The sequence below is a fragment of the Rattus rattus genome, chromosome 16 (assembly GCF_011064425.1).
Source record: "Rattus rattus isolate New Zealand chromosome 16, Rrattus_CSIRO_v1, whole genome shotgun sequence".
Lineage (NCBI taxonomy): Eukaryota > Metazoa > Chordata > Mammalia > Rodentia > Muridae > Rattus > Rattus rattus.
Window position 1 is genome coordinate 43,082,120 of NC_046169.1, and position 18,081 is coordinate 43,100,200.

Here is an 18,081-nt window from a genome sequence, read left to right on the forward strand (position 1 = left end):
TGTCTTCATATTTTTTTTGTATCAAGATAATAGCGGCTTGATAAAAAGAATTAGGAAGGGTTCCTTCAGTTTCTACTTCATGGACTATCGTGAGGAGATTCTTGCAAGCTCTGGTAGATTCTGTCCTACATTCATCTGGCTCTGGGCTTTTCTGGGTTGGGAGATTTTTGGTGGAGGTTATTCACTGTTGTTGCTCTTGTTCAGGACGGGTATTTTTTTATTTTATTTTAATGTAGTTCGGGCTGTCAGCTGAGGCTATCCTCTTACTCAGATCTGTCAGCCACCTTCTCCCAAGTGCTGGGATGAAAAGCATGTACCACCACTACTCTTGGTTGGGAGACTCTTAATTGCTACTTATCTTTCTACAGTGATTATGGATTCTTTAAAATTGTTTATTTCATCTTGATATAAAAAAAAAAAAAAAAAAAAAAAATCTTCAGATGGTCATACAAAAAAAAAAAAAACACACCCGGGTTAGAGCCCAACACACACAAAAAAAAAAAAAGAAAAAAAAAAAAAAAAAAAAAAAAAAAAAAAAAAAAAACCACCTCACCCATTTTTTTTAGGTTTTCAAGTTTATTTGAATACTTATTTTTAAAATATGTCCTTATGACTCCCTGAATTAACTCAATGTATATTATTATGTTGTTATGTCTTCATAATTCCCAGAATTAACTCAATGTTTATCTTTTCATCTATAACTCTATTAGTATGGATCCTCTCACTGTGTCTTTCCATCGATTTTGTTAAAGGTTTTTCAATCTTGTTTTCTCTACAAACTCACTCTTCATTTCCTTGGTGTTGGTTGTTTCCACTTCATCACTTCATCCCCAAGGCTGACTCTTGGGCCTGGGTGTCACTTCTTCCATAGCACTGCAGAGTTTCACTGTAGTTAAAGACATCTCTCCAGGCTTTCACTTAGGCATTCAAGGGTGTGAACTCAGCGCTTACAACTGCCTTCACTGTGTCCATAGATTTGGGTACGTTATAGTTTCATTTTCATCCAATTCTTTAAAAAAAAAGTAATTCCCTTCTTGATTTCTTTCTTGACCAAGAAACTGGAAACAGCCTGGATGTGTGTACTATTATGTTTTATGCCAATCTGACACAAGCTAGAGTTATCTGAAAGGAGAGACCATCAATTTAGGAAATGCCTCCATAAGATCCAGCTATGGCACTTTCTTTCTTTCTTCCTTCCTTCCTTCCTTCCTTCCTTCCTTTCTTCCTTCCTTTCTTTTTTTCTTTCTTTCTCTCTCTTTTTTAAAAGATTTATTTATTTATTTTATGAGTACACTGTAGCTGTCTTCCCTAGAAGAGGGCATCAGATCCCATTACACAAGGTTGTGAGCCACCATGTGGGTTCTTAGAATTGAACTCAGGTCTTCTGGAAGAGCAGTCAGTACTTTTAATCCCTGAGCCATCTCTCCAGGCCCTTAAGGCATTTTCTTAATTAGTGATTGACGTTGGTAGATCCAGCCCATTGTATGTGGTGCCCTCCCTGTGCGAGTTGTCCTGGGTTCTATAAGAAAGCAGGCTGAGCAAGCCAAGGAGAGAAATCCAATAAGCAGCACCCCTCCATGGCCTCTGCATCAGCTCCTGCCTCCAGGTTCCTGCCCTGACTTCCTCCCATGATGAACAGTGATGTGGAAGTGTGAGCTGAATAAACCCTTTCCTCCCCAACTTGCTTTTGGTCACAGTGTTTTGTCACAGCAATAGTCCATCAACTGATGAATGGGCAATGAAAATGGAAAATAAAATGTGTAAAAATAAAAAAGCACTGAAATCTATGAAAAAATATGTTTAATTTGGGGATAATATGACTAGAGAATGAAAAAAATCTAAAAAAATACATTAAACAATTTTATGTCTGAAAATTGGACCGCTTTTTTTGCAAATTAAAAACAGATTGTAAGAGAAGGTTAGAGTTGGAAAGTCCTGCTCATCAAATTAAAAACAAAAGTTCATTTATTTTTTAAAAATCTTAAAACCTTAAAACTGTCATGCCATGTTCTTTGTTCTAAAGGTCTTACAGGGGCTGTGTCCATGTAGTGTGTAAGTAGCAGTTTAAGACACTAAAGGAATGAAGGAAACACACCCCAATACCCTGAGAAAAGTGTGTTCCCGGATCAACAGCTGGCTTTGATTAAAAGGAAAGCCAGGTCAGGCTCCACTGTGGTTACATGACGACACAAATGAGAAATGCTACATTTCCCACAGCCTGTTGCCTAGCAATCCATCGCAATGCTTAGTTCTTTATCCACCTTAATATGTAATCATGTCTACTCCCTTTCTTCCTGTACAGCATTTCAGAATTCTTTTCATTTACAAATCACCTTTTAAAGGGACACCATGAAAAAAATAAATCAAGTATAAATAAAACTTCAATTTTACTTACAATTTATAATTCACTTTTGCTTCCACAAGAAAGATAAAAGAAAGACACGTTTTCACATAAATAATAAAAGATACAAATGTGATTAACATTACAGCAGTTCTAACAGTGCTGGGACAGGAGAACCGCTGCTGTCTAGAAGCACAAGGGATTTTAAATACAAGATAGGAGGTCATCTCTCCCACCTAAAACGAGCCGTGTAACACAACAGAAGGTAAACGCAGAATGTAGCATGATGAAAACAATATTGTACTAAACTGGGAACCAACAAGTTATTTTAACTACCCATAACTCCTTGCGAAACCCCTATTTTTCTGCATTTTTCAACTGTTTCTTTGGCTTGCACAAGCTCAGGACCTTCAAACATAATGTACGGAGCTTAAAAGCATAGTGTTAATAACTTACGCAGTCAAGATAAAGCAGAAAAAGCACAGCCGACCATAACTTAGCCAAAAAAACAAGGCTAGAGACAGCCATGTGTAGCCAGTTTTATGTCAACCTGATACAAGCTACAGTCTTTGGGGAAAAGGGATGTCAATGGACAATGTGTCCCCTCCAGACTGACCTGTGGGCAGGGCAAGTCCCTGGCCTGACCTGGCCTGACCTCCTTCCAGGACGAACTGATGAGGGAATTTAAGCAAAATGAATCCTTTCTTCCCCGAGTTGCTTTTGACTGTGGTTCTTTTATCACAGCAATACAAAACCTAAGACGAGGTATTTACAAAATATAAAACTAAAATACCTAATTTGTTTCCCTTTAGTCTCCTTTTGTTGTTTAATTGCTCTAGCTAGAACTTTGAGTACTATATTGAATAGGTAGGGAGAGAGAGGGCAACCTTTTCTTTGTCCCTGATTTTAATGGGATTTCTTTGAGCTTCTCTCCATTTAGTTTGATGTTGGCTATTGGTCTGCTGTATATTAATTTTATTATTTTTAGGTATTAATTTAGGTATTTTGAATTCCTGATTTCTCTAATACCTTAAACATGAAGGGGTATTGTATTTTATCAAAGGCTTTTTCAGCATCTAATGAAATGATCATGTGGTTTTTTTCCTTTGAGTTTGTGTATACAGTGGATTACATTGATGGATTTCAGTATATTGAACCATCCCTGCATTGCTAGGATGACGCCTACTTGATCATGGTGAATGATCACTTTGATGTGTTCTGGATTCAGATTGAAAGGATTTTATTGAGTATTTTTGCATCGATATTCTGTCAATAGGACAAAACAACAACCCACAGATTGGGAAAAGATCTTTACCAACCCTACATCTGATAGAGAGCTAATATCCAAAATATAAAGTCTTCAAAGAACCAAATAACCCTATTAAAAATGGGGTACAGAGCTAAACAGAGAATTCTCAACTGAGGAGTCTTGAATGGCTGAGAAGCATGTAAAGAAATGTCCAATATCCTTAGTCATCAGGGAAACATAAATCAAAATGACCCTGAGATTCCACCTCACACCAATCAGAATGGCTACAATCAAAAAACGCAGGTGACAGCAGATGCTGGCAAGGATGTGGAGAAAAAAAGAACACTCCTCCATTGCTGGTGGGACTGCAAGCTAGTATAGCCACTTTGGAAATCAGTCTGGAAGTTCCTTAGAAAATTGTAAATAGTTCTACCTGAAGCCCCCACTATGCCACTACTAGACATATACCCAAAAGATACTCCAACTATGTTCATAGCAGCCTCAATTATAATAGCCAGAAACTGGAAAAAACCCAGATGTCCCTAAAAAAAGGAGTGGATACAGAAAATGTGGTACATTTACACAATGGAATAGTACTCAGCTATTAAAAACAATGACTTCATGAAATTCGCAGGCAAGTAAACAGAACTAGAAAATATCATCCTGAGTGAGGTAACACAGACCCAAAAGGACACACATGGTATGCACTCACTGAGAAGTGGATATTAGTCCAAAAGCTCACAGTGCCCATGCCAAGATGTGGTGTGGATAACATGGTTGGTGAACAGAGTTGGTGGACTGGGTGATCCATATTGTTGGATGGTAATAATGATGAGTTCACCTATGAAGGAAAAAAGTTTTTAACTGGACAGGGTGTGGTTTGCCTTCAGTCTGAATTTGCACGTAAGATTTGGGGAACAGGATGATTTTGGGTTAGGTTGACAGTTGACAAGGACAGGGGGAACCTGAGGAGGGGGGGGAGGATTGAAGGAGGGAGGAGGGTTAAAGGAAGCCAGGGAGGAAGAAGAAAGTTGGAGGGATGGGGAATGGAGGAGTTCAGGTACAGGAAGCTGGACCTTGGTAAATAAAAAGAGGGAGAGGTAATTTGGGAACTGGGAGGACAGGAAATCAAATAAAAACTAAATGTGTGTTCTTTTGTGGGGGAGTATAAGAAAGTGTGTGGCTGGGTTGTGTTTTGGGATATCCAGAAGATATCTGGAGGTGTGGAACCCAGCAGGGAAAAAACACCCCAGGGAAGCAAGAGGCTCCTTTTTTTTTATTTATTTACGACAACACCCATGGACCCCAGACCATATGGAGCTTAGGAGGATGACCTTTAGCACTGAGAAGGGAACAGGATGATTTTTGGGAGGTGTAAGGAGGGGGACCAGTGAAGGAGCAACAGGAGGGATAATATCAGAGAACCTGTAGAGACCAGGAAACAAATAAAAAACATGTAGTAGTGGGGACGAGGATTTGGGATAGCCACTGGAGGACCCAGACACCAGGGAAGCAAGAGGCTCCCAGGACCCAACCAGGATGACTTTAGCTGAAGTATGTGCAGTGAAGGAGAGAGAGAACCTGTAGAGACCACCTCCAATAGATAGGCATGGTCCCCAGTCGAGGGATGGGGCCACCCACACAACTCAGAATTTTTAATCCAGAAATGTTCTTGTCCAAAGGAAAAACTGGGACAAAAAAAAATGGAGCAGAGAAGAGGTACTTGCTGACAGGAGCCTGATACGGCTGTTCCCTGGGAGGTTCTGCCAGCAACTGAGCAATGAAGATGTGGATGCTTGGAGCCAACCATCAGCCTGAGCTCGGGGCCCCTGGTGAGGGAGCTGGTGGAGTAGAAAGGGATTGCAACCCCATAGGAAGAACAATGTCAGCTGGCCAGACCATCCAGCGCACCCAGGAACTAGACTGCCATCCAAGGAGTGTACAGGGAAGGATCCATGGCTCCAGATACATATAAAGCAAAGGATAGCCTTGTCTGACATCAATGGGAGGGAAGGCCCTTGGTCCTGTGGGAATTTGATGCCCCAGGGTAGGGGGGTGCTGGAGAGGTGAGGCAGCAATGGGTGGGTGAGTGGCTGGGTGAACACGAGAGGGCAGATGTGTGGGGGGTGTGGAGGGGTAACTGGGAAGGGGGATATCATTTGAGATGTAAACAAATGGGATGATTAATAAAAAGAAAGAAAAAAGAAAGAAGGGACTAATTAGGAAAGGGAAAAGATTGGTGGTAGAAGGAGACCAAGAAAGGGTAATGGGATAACTGATCAAATTACATCACACATCTATATGGAAATGTCATAATGACATCTATTTTATATATAATTAAGGTATGCTAATAAAAACTAAAACATTAAGCTATATGGTACATATCTCATGATTTAAATTGTGGCAAATCCCTAGTATGTAGCACTAAAAGCAAAATTAATACCTAGAAAAATTACTAGGGTGTGAGCTAGGGAGCTTCATAATGGAAAGTTACTTTTAATTCTATTCTCAGAGCAAAGGACAGAGCAACAGTGTCCACTAACATGGGGATGGCAGGAGAAGAGTGAGGCATCCCTGAGTGACCCTTGGAAGTTACAGCCACGACTCTAGGGTTCTAGGCTATCACTTGACTTGCACTTGGTACCTGTGCAGAGGCTAGGTTTTCTCAAGGAGCTTACAGTGAGTGCCAGGCAGACACCCAGAAGGTAGGCTCCTGAGTGAAAACATGGACAAATCATAACAAATCTTTTGCTCTTACAAGGGAAAGCAGAATGAAAAAGCATTGTCTGGGAATAGTGCACATGGAGCTGACTGAACAGAACAGAGCAATAATGCAAAGCTGACTGTCGGGGTCCTCTGTCACCTGAGATGGTTGTCTGGGCTGCACAACGCTCCAGGTTTTTGTATCAGTAGAATGCGAACATGCAGTTACACTTAATAATCACTGCAAAGCAATGTCATTTTCTCATTCTAGGTAGTAGGTTCTCAACATCTGTTAAACTGCACATCTTTTATACCTTTTGACATTGGTTTTGTCATAAAACACAGTAGGACAACTCACCATGTCTGCCAGTCTCAAGTGTTGGTTCTGTGGTCTACATTCACATTGTTATACAAACCCAGAACTTTTCCTCTTATGAAATAAAACCTGCGCCTATTAAACAGTGCACTATTTCTCCCCACTTTCACACACTGGTAACATCTTTCTTTCTATGCCACTTCTTGCTTATTTAGCTTACACCGTATCATTATAAAAAGACCCTAATCCCTATAAAACAAACTACTGGCACAAAATTTTGAGTTTGTATTTTAGTCTGTTAGCTTAATACACTTTCATCACTATTTCCTAAACTAAGATGTGACTAGTGGAAGGGGCTAAGAATTATCTTCAATATTTAGGCAGAACACAGACCGGTCCAAGAAATATACTGTAAAACAGACTGCACTATTTTCCATTTCCATGAATACCAACAAAACTTCAGGGTTCTTATCAACAATATGACAATATGATCTACACACATGGAAAAATATGTAACACAGGGACCAAGAATATTGCATTTAAGATTAACAACAGTCTAATGTACAGAGATACAGAATCCATGTTTTTAGTCTATTTCATGAAAAACTTCTACACATACCAATTCATTTTGTTAACACACAATTCCTCCTGACCTCAGTTTTCATTATCTGTGTGACATGGAGAGGCATCCACCATGTTGACCTCATGAGGTTGAACCAAGGAGAAAAGATGAGATGATTAAAACACAATTTGAACACAGTAAACAAACAGGACTACAGATACACTGTCTAAAGAGAAAGTTTAAATGTACTACATTTTTGGTTCTGTAGCAGTTTTTGTTTTCTTAAATGCAGGTACTTACTATGCAACCTAGGCTGACTTCATAGTCATCCTCCTGTCTCAGCTTTCAGTGCTGAAAGTCAGTCATGTATTGTCACACCCAGATAAAAATGTACACATTGCTGATACTCAAGGACCCGCTGACACAGTACTACACATGCAACTCTTCACTAGGTACTGTCAGAAGCTTCCCTATCCACTTGGACATGAGAAGGCACACTTCGGTGTGTGCTTGCAGCACGTGTGAGGCATCAGGGTCAGTCCCAAGTACCACAAGCAACAGAATGACTGTTAATCTGCCAACTCAAAGAGGTTACTCAGTGAAATTACAAAACCACAAGCATGTAAGATTCTTACAAACTAGTGAAGGAGAAAACTGTATCCTATCATACCACGAGGGGACGGGACTTCACAGGAGCAAGGCACTGCGGCACAGCCGATACTTCCCGTGCTTTTAGGAGGCTAAGGCAAGACGATCACTCAACCCCATCACTTCAAAACCAGTCTGAACAATACAGAGCTTAACATGACACACAAACAAACAAATATAGCAAAAAGCCAGGTGGGAGCAGCACACACCTTTAATCTCAACATTCAGGGGCAGAGGCAGGCAGTTCGAGGCCAGCCTGATCAACAGAGTGAGTTCCAGGACAGCCAGGGCAACACAGAGAAACCCTGTCTCAAAAATAAAAAGCAATAAATAAATTAAAACTACATGAAATGGTACATATCTCACTCCTTTAAAGGGTAAATTATAATTAATTTGAGCCTAACACAAAAATGCCTTGTAAAATTCTATTTTTTTTTTAAAGACCAACCCTTTATCTCCACCTAATTGAAGGAGCTAGCCTACGTTTTCAAGCCTCCATAAGTACGGGGTCCTGTTATGCTCTAGTAGGTAGGAAGGACACTCTCAAATGCTGACTCCTTGGAAACCAAACCTTTGGTGCCACTTTTTAATTCTTTCTCTATTTGAAAAGAACACGGTACTCATGCTCCCACCTGCACAATCTCTAAAATACATTTGGTGCAACGTCTCATAACCCGCACCAAACCAGTCTAATTCTGATGATTCTACAAAATCCAAGTACTTCAACCCATGGGGGACTGAAAACCAAGAGTACCCGGCCATTAGTATCAAACAAAAGCCCTGGGTGCTGAGGCTTTACTCGGCTGTGGAGATGCAGCACTCGTAACTTTTCTGTTGCTGTGATCAATCAGCTTGGCCAAGGAAGGCTTTGCTTGGGCTTGCTGTCCCAGAGGACTGAGTCCATCGTGGTGGACAGCAGCCAGCACAGACAGCTGAGAAAGGGGAATGTACACGTACAGCCCCTTCTAAAAGGGGCTACCTTCTTAGTCAAATTTAGAAACTGTGGAGGTTTGACTGACAAGAGCCCCCAAGGCTCATACATTAGAATGCCCCCGGCTGTGGATCAGATCTAGGGTCTCAGCTACTGCACAGAGCCATGCCTGCCTGCCTGCCTATTGCATGCTCCCGGACATCATGTGTGAGGGTTAAAGTTGTTTTAAGTTTTAATTACTGTGCATAAGTGATCTACATAAAATGAAACAGCCTCTAGCCTGTAAGCTCACTTGCCCAGCGACAGGTAACTTCTGGAATGCTGGGGGCTGCTCGTGTGAGGTGACAAACCATGTGTTTTGACCTCTGTAACAAGGTCGGTTGCCGCAGCTACACAGGATGTACGCCTTTCAGTGGAAGGGAGTCGGGCAGGAAGTATGTCAAGCTGTCTGCTTTCTCCCATTTCAACATACATAGCCCGACTGATGTAATTCACTCCCATTCTCTGGGAATCCTGGGTGTGGATCTGGCCATTCCTGGCTACTATTTAATAAAGCTTGCTTCAAATTTGGCCCCAAAATCATGGTAGTAGTCTTATTCTCTCCAAGTGGGATTAAGAGATGTTCACTGGACTCACACTCTAAAACCGTAAGCAAACCCCAGTTCCAATAATTAAATGTCTTCTTTTTTTTTTTTTTTTTTTTTTTTTTTGGTTCTTTTTTTTTTGGAGCTGGGGGACCGAACCTACCAGGGCCTTATGGTTCCTAGGCAGGGCCTTGCGCTTCCTAAACCAAGCGCTCTACCACTGAGCTAAATCCCCAACCCCAAATGTCTTCTTTTTTAAGTTGCCTTGGTCAAGGTGTCTTTTCTATAGCTGCGAAGACAACTAGCCAACCAAATCTAGTACACCAAGTAAGTTACTGACAATGTGGGTAGGTGCCATAGCTCTGAGACTACACTCCATTATATAGAATCTGATACAGTTCTTGAACCAGAAAATGAATTATTTCCACAAAGGAGCAATCACTGAGCTGTGACCAGGGTGTATGGACGGACAGCATTGTCACATTAATATTAATGTTCTGGTTTAGTGGTTGCACTGTGGTTCTACAGCAGAATGTCCTCGATGTATTCTGAAGGGTTCAGAAGTGGTAAGACAATCTGTCTTCACTTTAGTCACCAACAGTTCAAAAACATAACAGTAAAAATGATCTAGTCAAAAAAAGAGAACCTGGGTTGGGGATTTAGCTCAGTGGTAGAGCGATTTGCCAGTGGTAGGAAGCGCAAGGCCCTGGGTTTGATCCCAGCTCCAAAAAAAAAAAAAAAAAAAAAGAGAACTATCAGCCAAATATTGTAAAATGTTAAAAGCAGGGAGGCAGGTGAAAAGTATACAAGAATCACTTGTGCTACCTGCTCGTGAGTGTGTGTGTGTGTGTGTGTGTGTGTGTCTGTGGTGTGTGTGTGTCTGTCTGTGGGTGTGTGTGTGTGTCTGTGGGGGGTGTGTGTGTGTGTGTGTGTGTGTGTGTGTGTGCGTGTGTGTGTGTAATCTAATGCTATCATTAGGTTAAGAAGCATCTTTACACAAAACAAAATCAACAACTTGCACCAGGCAGGGCTCAAGGGAATATAATTAATTATGATTTATTTTTAGATGACATTTCCCTGACTAAACAACATTCTTAAAACAAGCAGGTACTTGTGGAAATAAATTAGTTTCGTTTTGGGGGTTTTGAGACAGGGTCTCTCTGTGTAGCCCTGGCTGTCCCAGAACTTACTCTGTAGACCAGGATGGTTCAAACTCCTCACAGAGATCCACCTGCCTCTGCCTTCCAAGTGCTGAGATTGAAGGTGTGTATCACCACTTGGTAAATCCATTCATTTTAAATTGAAGAAGATACATTCAGTCACTGTTCAACATCTAAAACTCTTATATGGAAAGAAATGTGTCTAAAATGTGAATGGATCCTGTTACCTCAACAAGAAGGAAAAGAAACATGAACAGAAAGCACACTGACATCCCACTGAAAAGAAGATGGCTGCTTACTTTCACGTGCTGTAGATTTTGCCAAGGTACCGTGTCTATGAATGCCTATCTGTACTGAATCAATGAAATGCTATCCAAAATAAGAAATCACAACAGGTACTTCTGTCAAAGTGAACAAATGCTACCTTTGGCCATTTGGGGTTCAGGAGCCGGGCTTTGACTGCATCATCCAGTGCCTTGTGGTACTGCTGGGTTTTCATGTAGGCTGCAGACCTGTTGCTATACAGAATGCAGTTCTGAGGGTCAACTGCCAGGGCTTCATTGTACAAAGCAATAGCTGTGTGGAAGTCTCCATCATGGCAGGCCTGGTTACTCTGACGAACTTTCTCAACAAATTCAGCTTTGCTCAATGCTGGTTCATCAGGACTTCTCTGGACAATAGTCTTAGCGCCAAAGAGAGGAATCTACAAACAGAGAAATTACTTTAAGTTCCAACACAGATGCCTGAGGCCTGAAGTCGATGTCAGGCATCTTCCTTGATCTCTCTCTCTTTACTCACTGAGGCAAGGTCTCCTGAACCTGGAGTTAAGCAATGATGCCTCTCTAAGTTACCTCTTGTCCTTCTAAACAATAAGCTTTCCTTGAAAGCTAATGGTGCCTGCAACAGACATCACCGTGTGGGGGAGACCCAGTTCAGAGGCTAACACTCTTGTGGGAGCATGAAGACTGGGTTGGGACCTCTAAAACCCACGTGAAAACCTTGGCAGCTATGGTGGCCACCAGCGATCTTCATACTCAGGAACTACCAGGTCCCATAGTAAGAGGCTTGATAGAGAGGCAGGATTGGTTTTTAAGATATGGTCTCTCTGGGGCTGGGGATTTAGCTCAGTGGTAGAGCGCTTGCCTAGCAATTGCAAGGCCCTGGGTTCAGTCCTCAGCTCCGGGGAAAAAAAAAAAAAAAAAAAAAAAAGGCCTCTCTAATCTTGGCTGGCATGAAACTCTTGACGTGGAACGAACTGGACTTGACCTCCCAGAGATCTTCCTACTGTTACCTCCACAGCACTAAGACTGGAGGTGTGCGCCACCACACCCTGCAGGCTACCACACTTTGGAAGGATGTGCTTTTCTTCTTTTATAGTGGGTTACACTTAAGAGACGTCATGGAGATGCAGAAGTGTCATTAGACAGTGTTGAAACTGTGAAAAACCATAGGAACTTGGGAAGCTTGCACTGAAGGCATTTTTCATATGATATAACTAGGAACCCGTGAGGACCAAGGAGTGGGGTGTAGTGGTTTGGATGAGAATGTCCCCTACAGGCTCATGTATTTGAACACTGGGTGCCCCACTGGCTGCATTCCTTGGGAACATCTAGGCAGCCCAGCAGTCTCAGGCCATTCCGAGCATTCTCTCCTGCCCTGCTTTGTGTTTGTGGTGCTAAGTTCTCAGCATCCTGTTTTAGTTACCATGCCTACTGCCACCCCAACCCTGACAGGATGCCCTCTTCTCTCTTTGGAACCGTAAGCCAAAATAAACTTTCTGTAAGTTGCCACGGTCATGGTGGGGTTTTTTTTCACAGATAACATGGCCATTTTAATACTATCTACTCTATCCATCATGAAAATAAAGACTCTTGATCTTATAGTGTCTTCCTCAACTTCTTTCTTTACTACCTATAATTTTCTCTAGAGAGGTCTTTTTTATTAGATATATTTCCTTACTTACATTTCAAATGGTATTCCCTTTCCCAGTTTCCTGTCCATAAGTCCCCATCCCCCCCCCCAGAGAGATCTTTTATTTCCTTGACTTGGATAGACTTAGATTAAATCATTCTTTCTTTCCTTCATTCTTTTTCCATTTTTTGTTTTCTTTTTTGAGGCTTCTGTAGACAGAATTGTTTCCCTGATTTCTGTTTTGGGTAGTTCATGATTGGTATACAGAAATACTACTATTTATTGTAGGCCAACTTTGTATCCTTTTTTTATATAATTTTTTAAAAAGATTTGTTTATTTATTTTTACTGTCACTGTCTTCAGACACACCAGAAGAGGGCATCAGACCCCATTACAGATGGTTGTGAGCCACCATGTGGTTGCTGGGATTTGAATTCAGGACCTCTGGAAGAGCAGTTGGTGCTCCCAACCACTGAGCCACCTCTCCATATGCCCCCCACTTTATATCCTGATACCAACTGAACAAATTAATCAGGTCAAAAGTCTTTCAGTATCTGTTAGTCGTGGATGTAAAGACACATCTGGAAACAAGAACGACGTCTTCCTTTCCACAGAGGAAGTGCCTAAGTGAGATTATTCTGCCACCAGGTCCATGGCTACTCAATCCCTGGCATAGGGCCATATCAGAGCCTAGTGCTGGCCTCTGCTGCTGGCAGATCTGGCCAGATCAGCCGTGGTGATGCTGTTGACCCCATCCAGAACCTTCATTATTGCCACCATGGTCACTTTGTTTATAGGCCCACTAGGCAATGACAGGGGCATTGAAGAAAGAGACTGCTTGTCCACAGACTACCTTATCCAATCTGCCTGATACTAAACTCCTCCTCTGCTGAAGTCACATTTCAATGAACATCTACATGGGACGTGGGTATCTTCATGTCCTTTGCCCATCTGAAGACATCTACACACATAATTCTTCTTCAAAAGTCTTTTCACCAAATTCCAATCATGTTCTTTCCAAGTCCCTGACCATAGCCAAACCACTGGATAAGCCATGAATCAGTAAACAACCACACGCCTGGCCGTTTCTCCTGGATCAAATGTAAGCTCCCACCTACTGCTCCAGTGCCATGCCTGTGTACCTGCTGTCCTGTAATCCACCATGATGGCCATGGACTCAACCATGATTTCATGAGTAAATATTTCTGGATCCATGAGCCCCAAATTAAATGCTTTCTCTTATAAATTGCCTTAGGTATTGTGTTTTGTCACAGGAATCAAAAAGTGACTAAGACAGTACAGGTTCAATAGCAAAAGAGGCCCTCATCTTTTCTTCCTCAGTCACCTGATCATACAACACAGCCGTGAGGCCATAGCTGCATGCTTAGAAGCAGAAGGCACTGTAACGAGAGTAAACAGTATAAGCATTCGTGTACCATCATGGAAGTTGCTTGTGCCCTCAGGATCCACCTAGGCCTAATGATACATGATACTATGATCATTTGATAATATCCAACGTTATGGCTTGGAGGGTCGGATTATATCTAGCTCATGATGAGAAGCATGGTCACATAGTGACTTGGTGGCCCACGGTCAAAGGTTCAGTTTCCACTAAGGCCCGATAGCAGGCCAACAGCTGTCTCTCAACAAGGGAACAGCCATCTGATGCCTATGGTGGTACCAAGCTTGCTCCAAGATCCAAGCGTCTGCACTGTGATAAAGGGACCTGACAGAAACTCCAACCAGGATCCTCATCTGCCACTGACATGTCTGTCAAATACCACCAGGTCTCCTGGATTATGTGGCCCACATGGCAAACAGCCAGCACAGCCGCCTGAACCTTTTGAAGCGCCTTCTCCTGTTCCATTCAAAGCTAGCAGCTTCTGAGGCCCCGGATAGATGGCTAACACCCGAGTGTGCTTTTCTCCCACAGTAGTGGGTATGACAAGGTTGAGCTTCAGTTACATTCACCTCCTATCCTGTAGTCGTAGTAAATGTTCTATAGCTATGAAGAGACACCATGACTTTGGCAATTCTTATAAAGGAAAAAATTTCATTGGAACTCGCAGGTTCAGAGGTTTAGTCCACTTTAGCCATGGTGGGAAGGAGTTCTGCATCCAGATCAAAAGGCAGCAGAAACACTACACCTGGCTTGAGCATTTAAAACCAAACAGTCCACCCCCAATGACATACATCCTCCAACAGGGCCATCCATATTCCAGTAAGGCCATACTTCCTAGTAGTGGCACTCGCTGCTGACCAAGCATTTAAATCTATGAGCCAATGGGGGCCATTCTTACTCCAACCATGCCTCTGATGTCCATATGCATTACCAACAAGTCCAAAATGGGGCTGGTATTTCTATTGAAATAACATGCTTTCCCAGTGGGGGAAATCATCAATTCATGTATTTGGAGATAAAGAGGGAAAGCTCTTTACTGACTCACCAGGACAACTGGAACTGATGCCCAAGTATGTTGGCCTCAAATACACAGTTTTACTAACACATATTCTGGCAGAATTATGCTTTTCCCAAGAGAGGAACTGAGGGCTTTTATGGCAGACCAGGACTTAACATTGGTTGTGATCCTGAACCGCCCCCTCAACCATGTCAGAGACATGATCTTTGGGAATGAGTCTGACAGCTGGTCAACCTTGGTGAACACTTAAACCTTAGTAGCATTGTAAATTTGCTTATCCCAAATAGGCCTGATTAGCATTGTGTTGGTTTGAGTATCTTGTCCCAAGGAGTAGCACTATTGGCCTCATTGAAGGAAGTGTGTCACCATGGAGGTTGGCTTTGAGAGACTTTCCTCCTGCAAGCTGTCTGCAAGCCAATCTTCTCCTGTTTGGAACAAGTGTAGAACTCTCAGCTCCACCTGCACCATGCCTGCCTGGATGCTGCCATGCTCCCACCTTGATGATAATGGACAGAACCTCTGAACCTGAAAGCCGGCCCCCAGTTAAATGTTGTCCTTTTTTTTTTAAAGATTTATTTATTTATTATATATAAGTACACTGTAGCTGTCTTCATGCACACCAGAAGAGGGCATCGGATCTCATTTACAGATGGTTGTGAGCCACCACGTGGTTGCTGGGATTTGAACTCAGGACCTCTGGAAGAGCAGTCAGTGTTCCTAACCGCTGAGCCATCTCTCCAGCCCCAATGTTGTACTTTTTAAGAGTTGCCTTGGTTATGATGTTTCTTTACAGCAATGGAAACCCTAATTAATACAAACATACTACCTATCTTTGGGTTATTTGGAAGACAGTGCCCACTTAGCTAAATTGTACTTTGTGTGATTCAATGTCTCCAAAGCCAATCTATTAGCAAATCCTTTATAATATCAATTCTATTGCTTTAAGTTTCTTCTATGTCACTCCTTCCTGTTCAGTTGATCCATTAACATAATATATCAATTCAGTGGAACACAATGACATTTTGTGGAAGAGACAAATGATCAAGATCTCTTCAAAATAAGTCATAACACAGAGCTGGAAAATTAATATTCCTTGATGTACAACAATAAAAGTGTAATGCTAGCCTCACCAGCTGAAAGCAAACTGCTTCTGTGGTCCTTACCGATAGATATTGACAAAAAGGCTACATCAACCTGCTCAAGTAAGGACACCACATCCAGTACAGCAGCTACAATCTGGAGTCCACTGCCTGATCACATTCTCAAGAGTCAACTGTCATGATCCATCTGTCTTCTACACAGGCCAAACGAAAAAGTTAAAGAAAAATGTGCTAAGAACTACTCCAAGTCCTTGATGATGGCCCTAAACTCTGTAATCTCTCCAAGGATCCATTCCAGTTTCGGTTCACTACTTTGCTTGGTAGATGTAACAGCAATGGGCCAGAGAACCAAGGGCGGGAATCTGTAATGGAGATAGCAATGTCTGGGGAGACCTTAACAGGCTGAGGATTTGAACTCTCAGACTCTGAAGAGTTTACTTCACCTCAGGAAGTAGTCTCTCCACCTTTAGCAGAGGATGCACCCCACCTCCAGCCTCAGCAACACTATCTTCTCCAGCTTTGCCTAAAGGAAAGTCCTATGTTATATAACCAACAATGACCGTCCCTCAGTGTCCACCCTGAATTAATGCTAAGCAGGCTCCTGGAGGTGGGATAGGAAGTATGATTTTAAAAAAGACATAAAGTACATCACTAAAGAACTTAATAATATTCATTCATTCATTCATTCATTCAAGAAGTCTGGGGCTAAATTTTAAGGGTATAATGGTGGATGGAGAAGGCTGAGTTGATCAATGTGGCCCACTGAGTGAAGACTCTAGGTTTAAAATGGAGCTTGTACAGTTTTTTGGTTTTTTTTTTTTAAGTGCCAGAAGTTTGTCCAGAAGTTTGTTTGGTTTGTCAGCTGAAGTATTTGTCAAAAGATGGCCCACTGAGAAAGAACTAGAGAGGCCTGATATCCCTTGGCCTAGGGTTGACCAAGGGATTTCAATGTTCAGAGGAATTGGAATGCTGAAGCAGATGCACTGTAAAGCCCAGCCCTCCACAGCGAGAGTGTCCAGGAAGCAAGCCCTTCACCAGTGCTCTAAGATGTGAAACACTGAGGGACACCAGCACATTTGAAGAACTCTGTCATCTGTGCCAGGTCTTCTGGGTCAGAGACGCTGCTGCTCACTGGATGGAGTAAATGTAATGGGTCTAACTGTGCCCTAGGATAGTGTCTTAGTTTGGGTTTTCATTGCTGTAGAGAGACACCATGACCAAGGTAACTCTCATAATAAAGGCAAACATTTAATTGGAGCTGGCTTACAGTTTCAGAGGTTCAGTCCATTATTGTGATGGCAAGAAGAATAGCAGCGAGCACGCAGACATGGTGCTAGAGGGACCGAGAGTTCTACATCTTTATTTGAAGGCAGCCAGGAGGAGACTAGATTACACTGGGCAGAGTTTAAATATAGGAGACCTTAAAGTCTGCTCCACAGTGACATGCTTCCTCCAACAAGGCCTCGGCTACTCCATCCAGCAAGTCCACACCTCCTAATAGTGCCAATCCCTCTGAACCAAGCATTCCAACACACAAATCTATGAGAGCCAAACCTATTACAACCACCACAGGTAGCAGGGACCAGACAAGCAGCACTGAATTGCCAAAGGCATGAGAGCACAGCTCCATGACGAGCAGTATGGGCAAAACCATGCCATAGTGGTTCAATTCATAAGGGGCAGCACAGGCAATAAGTACAATGGCCTGACATGTAGGGACCTTTGGTACTGACTAACCAATCACCGTGTTTCTGGTAACAATATAGGTAAGAAAACTAATACATTTATACTGATCTGTATAAACAGAAAAACACAAAACTAGAAGTGAAAGAAAGGCTACATTGGGTCATAGCAATAGGAAATACAGGAATGTCAACCAATTTCCAGACTTGAGCCAGTTTATAGACCCAGAACCTCTTCTTAAAAGAAAGGAAGGCCAGGTCCCTTTGAGGAAGGGCCTTGCTAAATACTGAAGAATTTTACTGTAAGCAATTCTCCCACTCCTCTAAAGGAGACTCAGAGGAACATAAACAAAGTAAAAGTGGGCTCTCTGAGATACCAGCTTCTTGCTTCAGGAGACATTTTGGGAAAGGCAGGAAGACATGAGTAGTGGGTATCTAAACAAAGCCAACAGGAGGAAGGGAAGGATGAAGGGA

At 42.3% G+C, this 18,081-nt stretch overlaps 1 protein-coding gene across 1 annotated transcript in view; it reads right to left on the minus strand.

Annotated features, from left to right (window-relative positions):
• Nucleotides 1-11,526, minus strand: part of Ttc28 (tetratricopeptide repeat domain 28) — a 407,017-nt gene extending 395,491 nt beyond the window's left edge. The window contains exons 1-2 of the mRNA XM_032886506.1: nucleotides 11,485-11,526; nucleotides 10,919-11,197 (exon numbers count right to left, since the gene is read on the minus strand). Of these exons, the coding sequence (XP_032742397.1) occupies nucleotides 10,919-11,197; nucleotides 11,485-11,526 (321 nt within the window). The remainder of the gene's footprint in view (nucleotides 1-10,918; nucleotides 11,198-11,484) is intronic.
• Nucleotides 11,527-18,081: the final 6,555 nt, after the last annotated feature.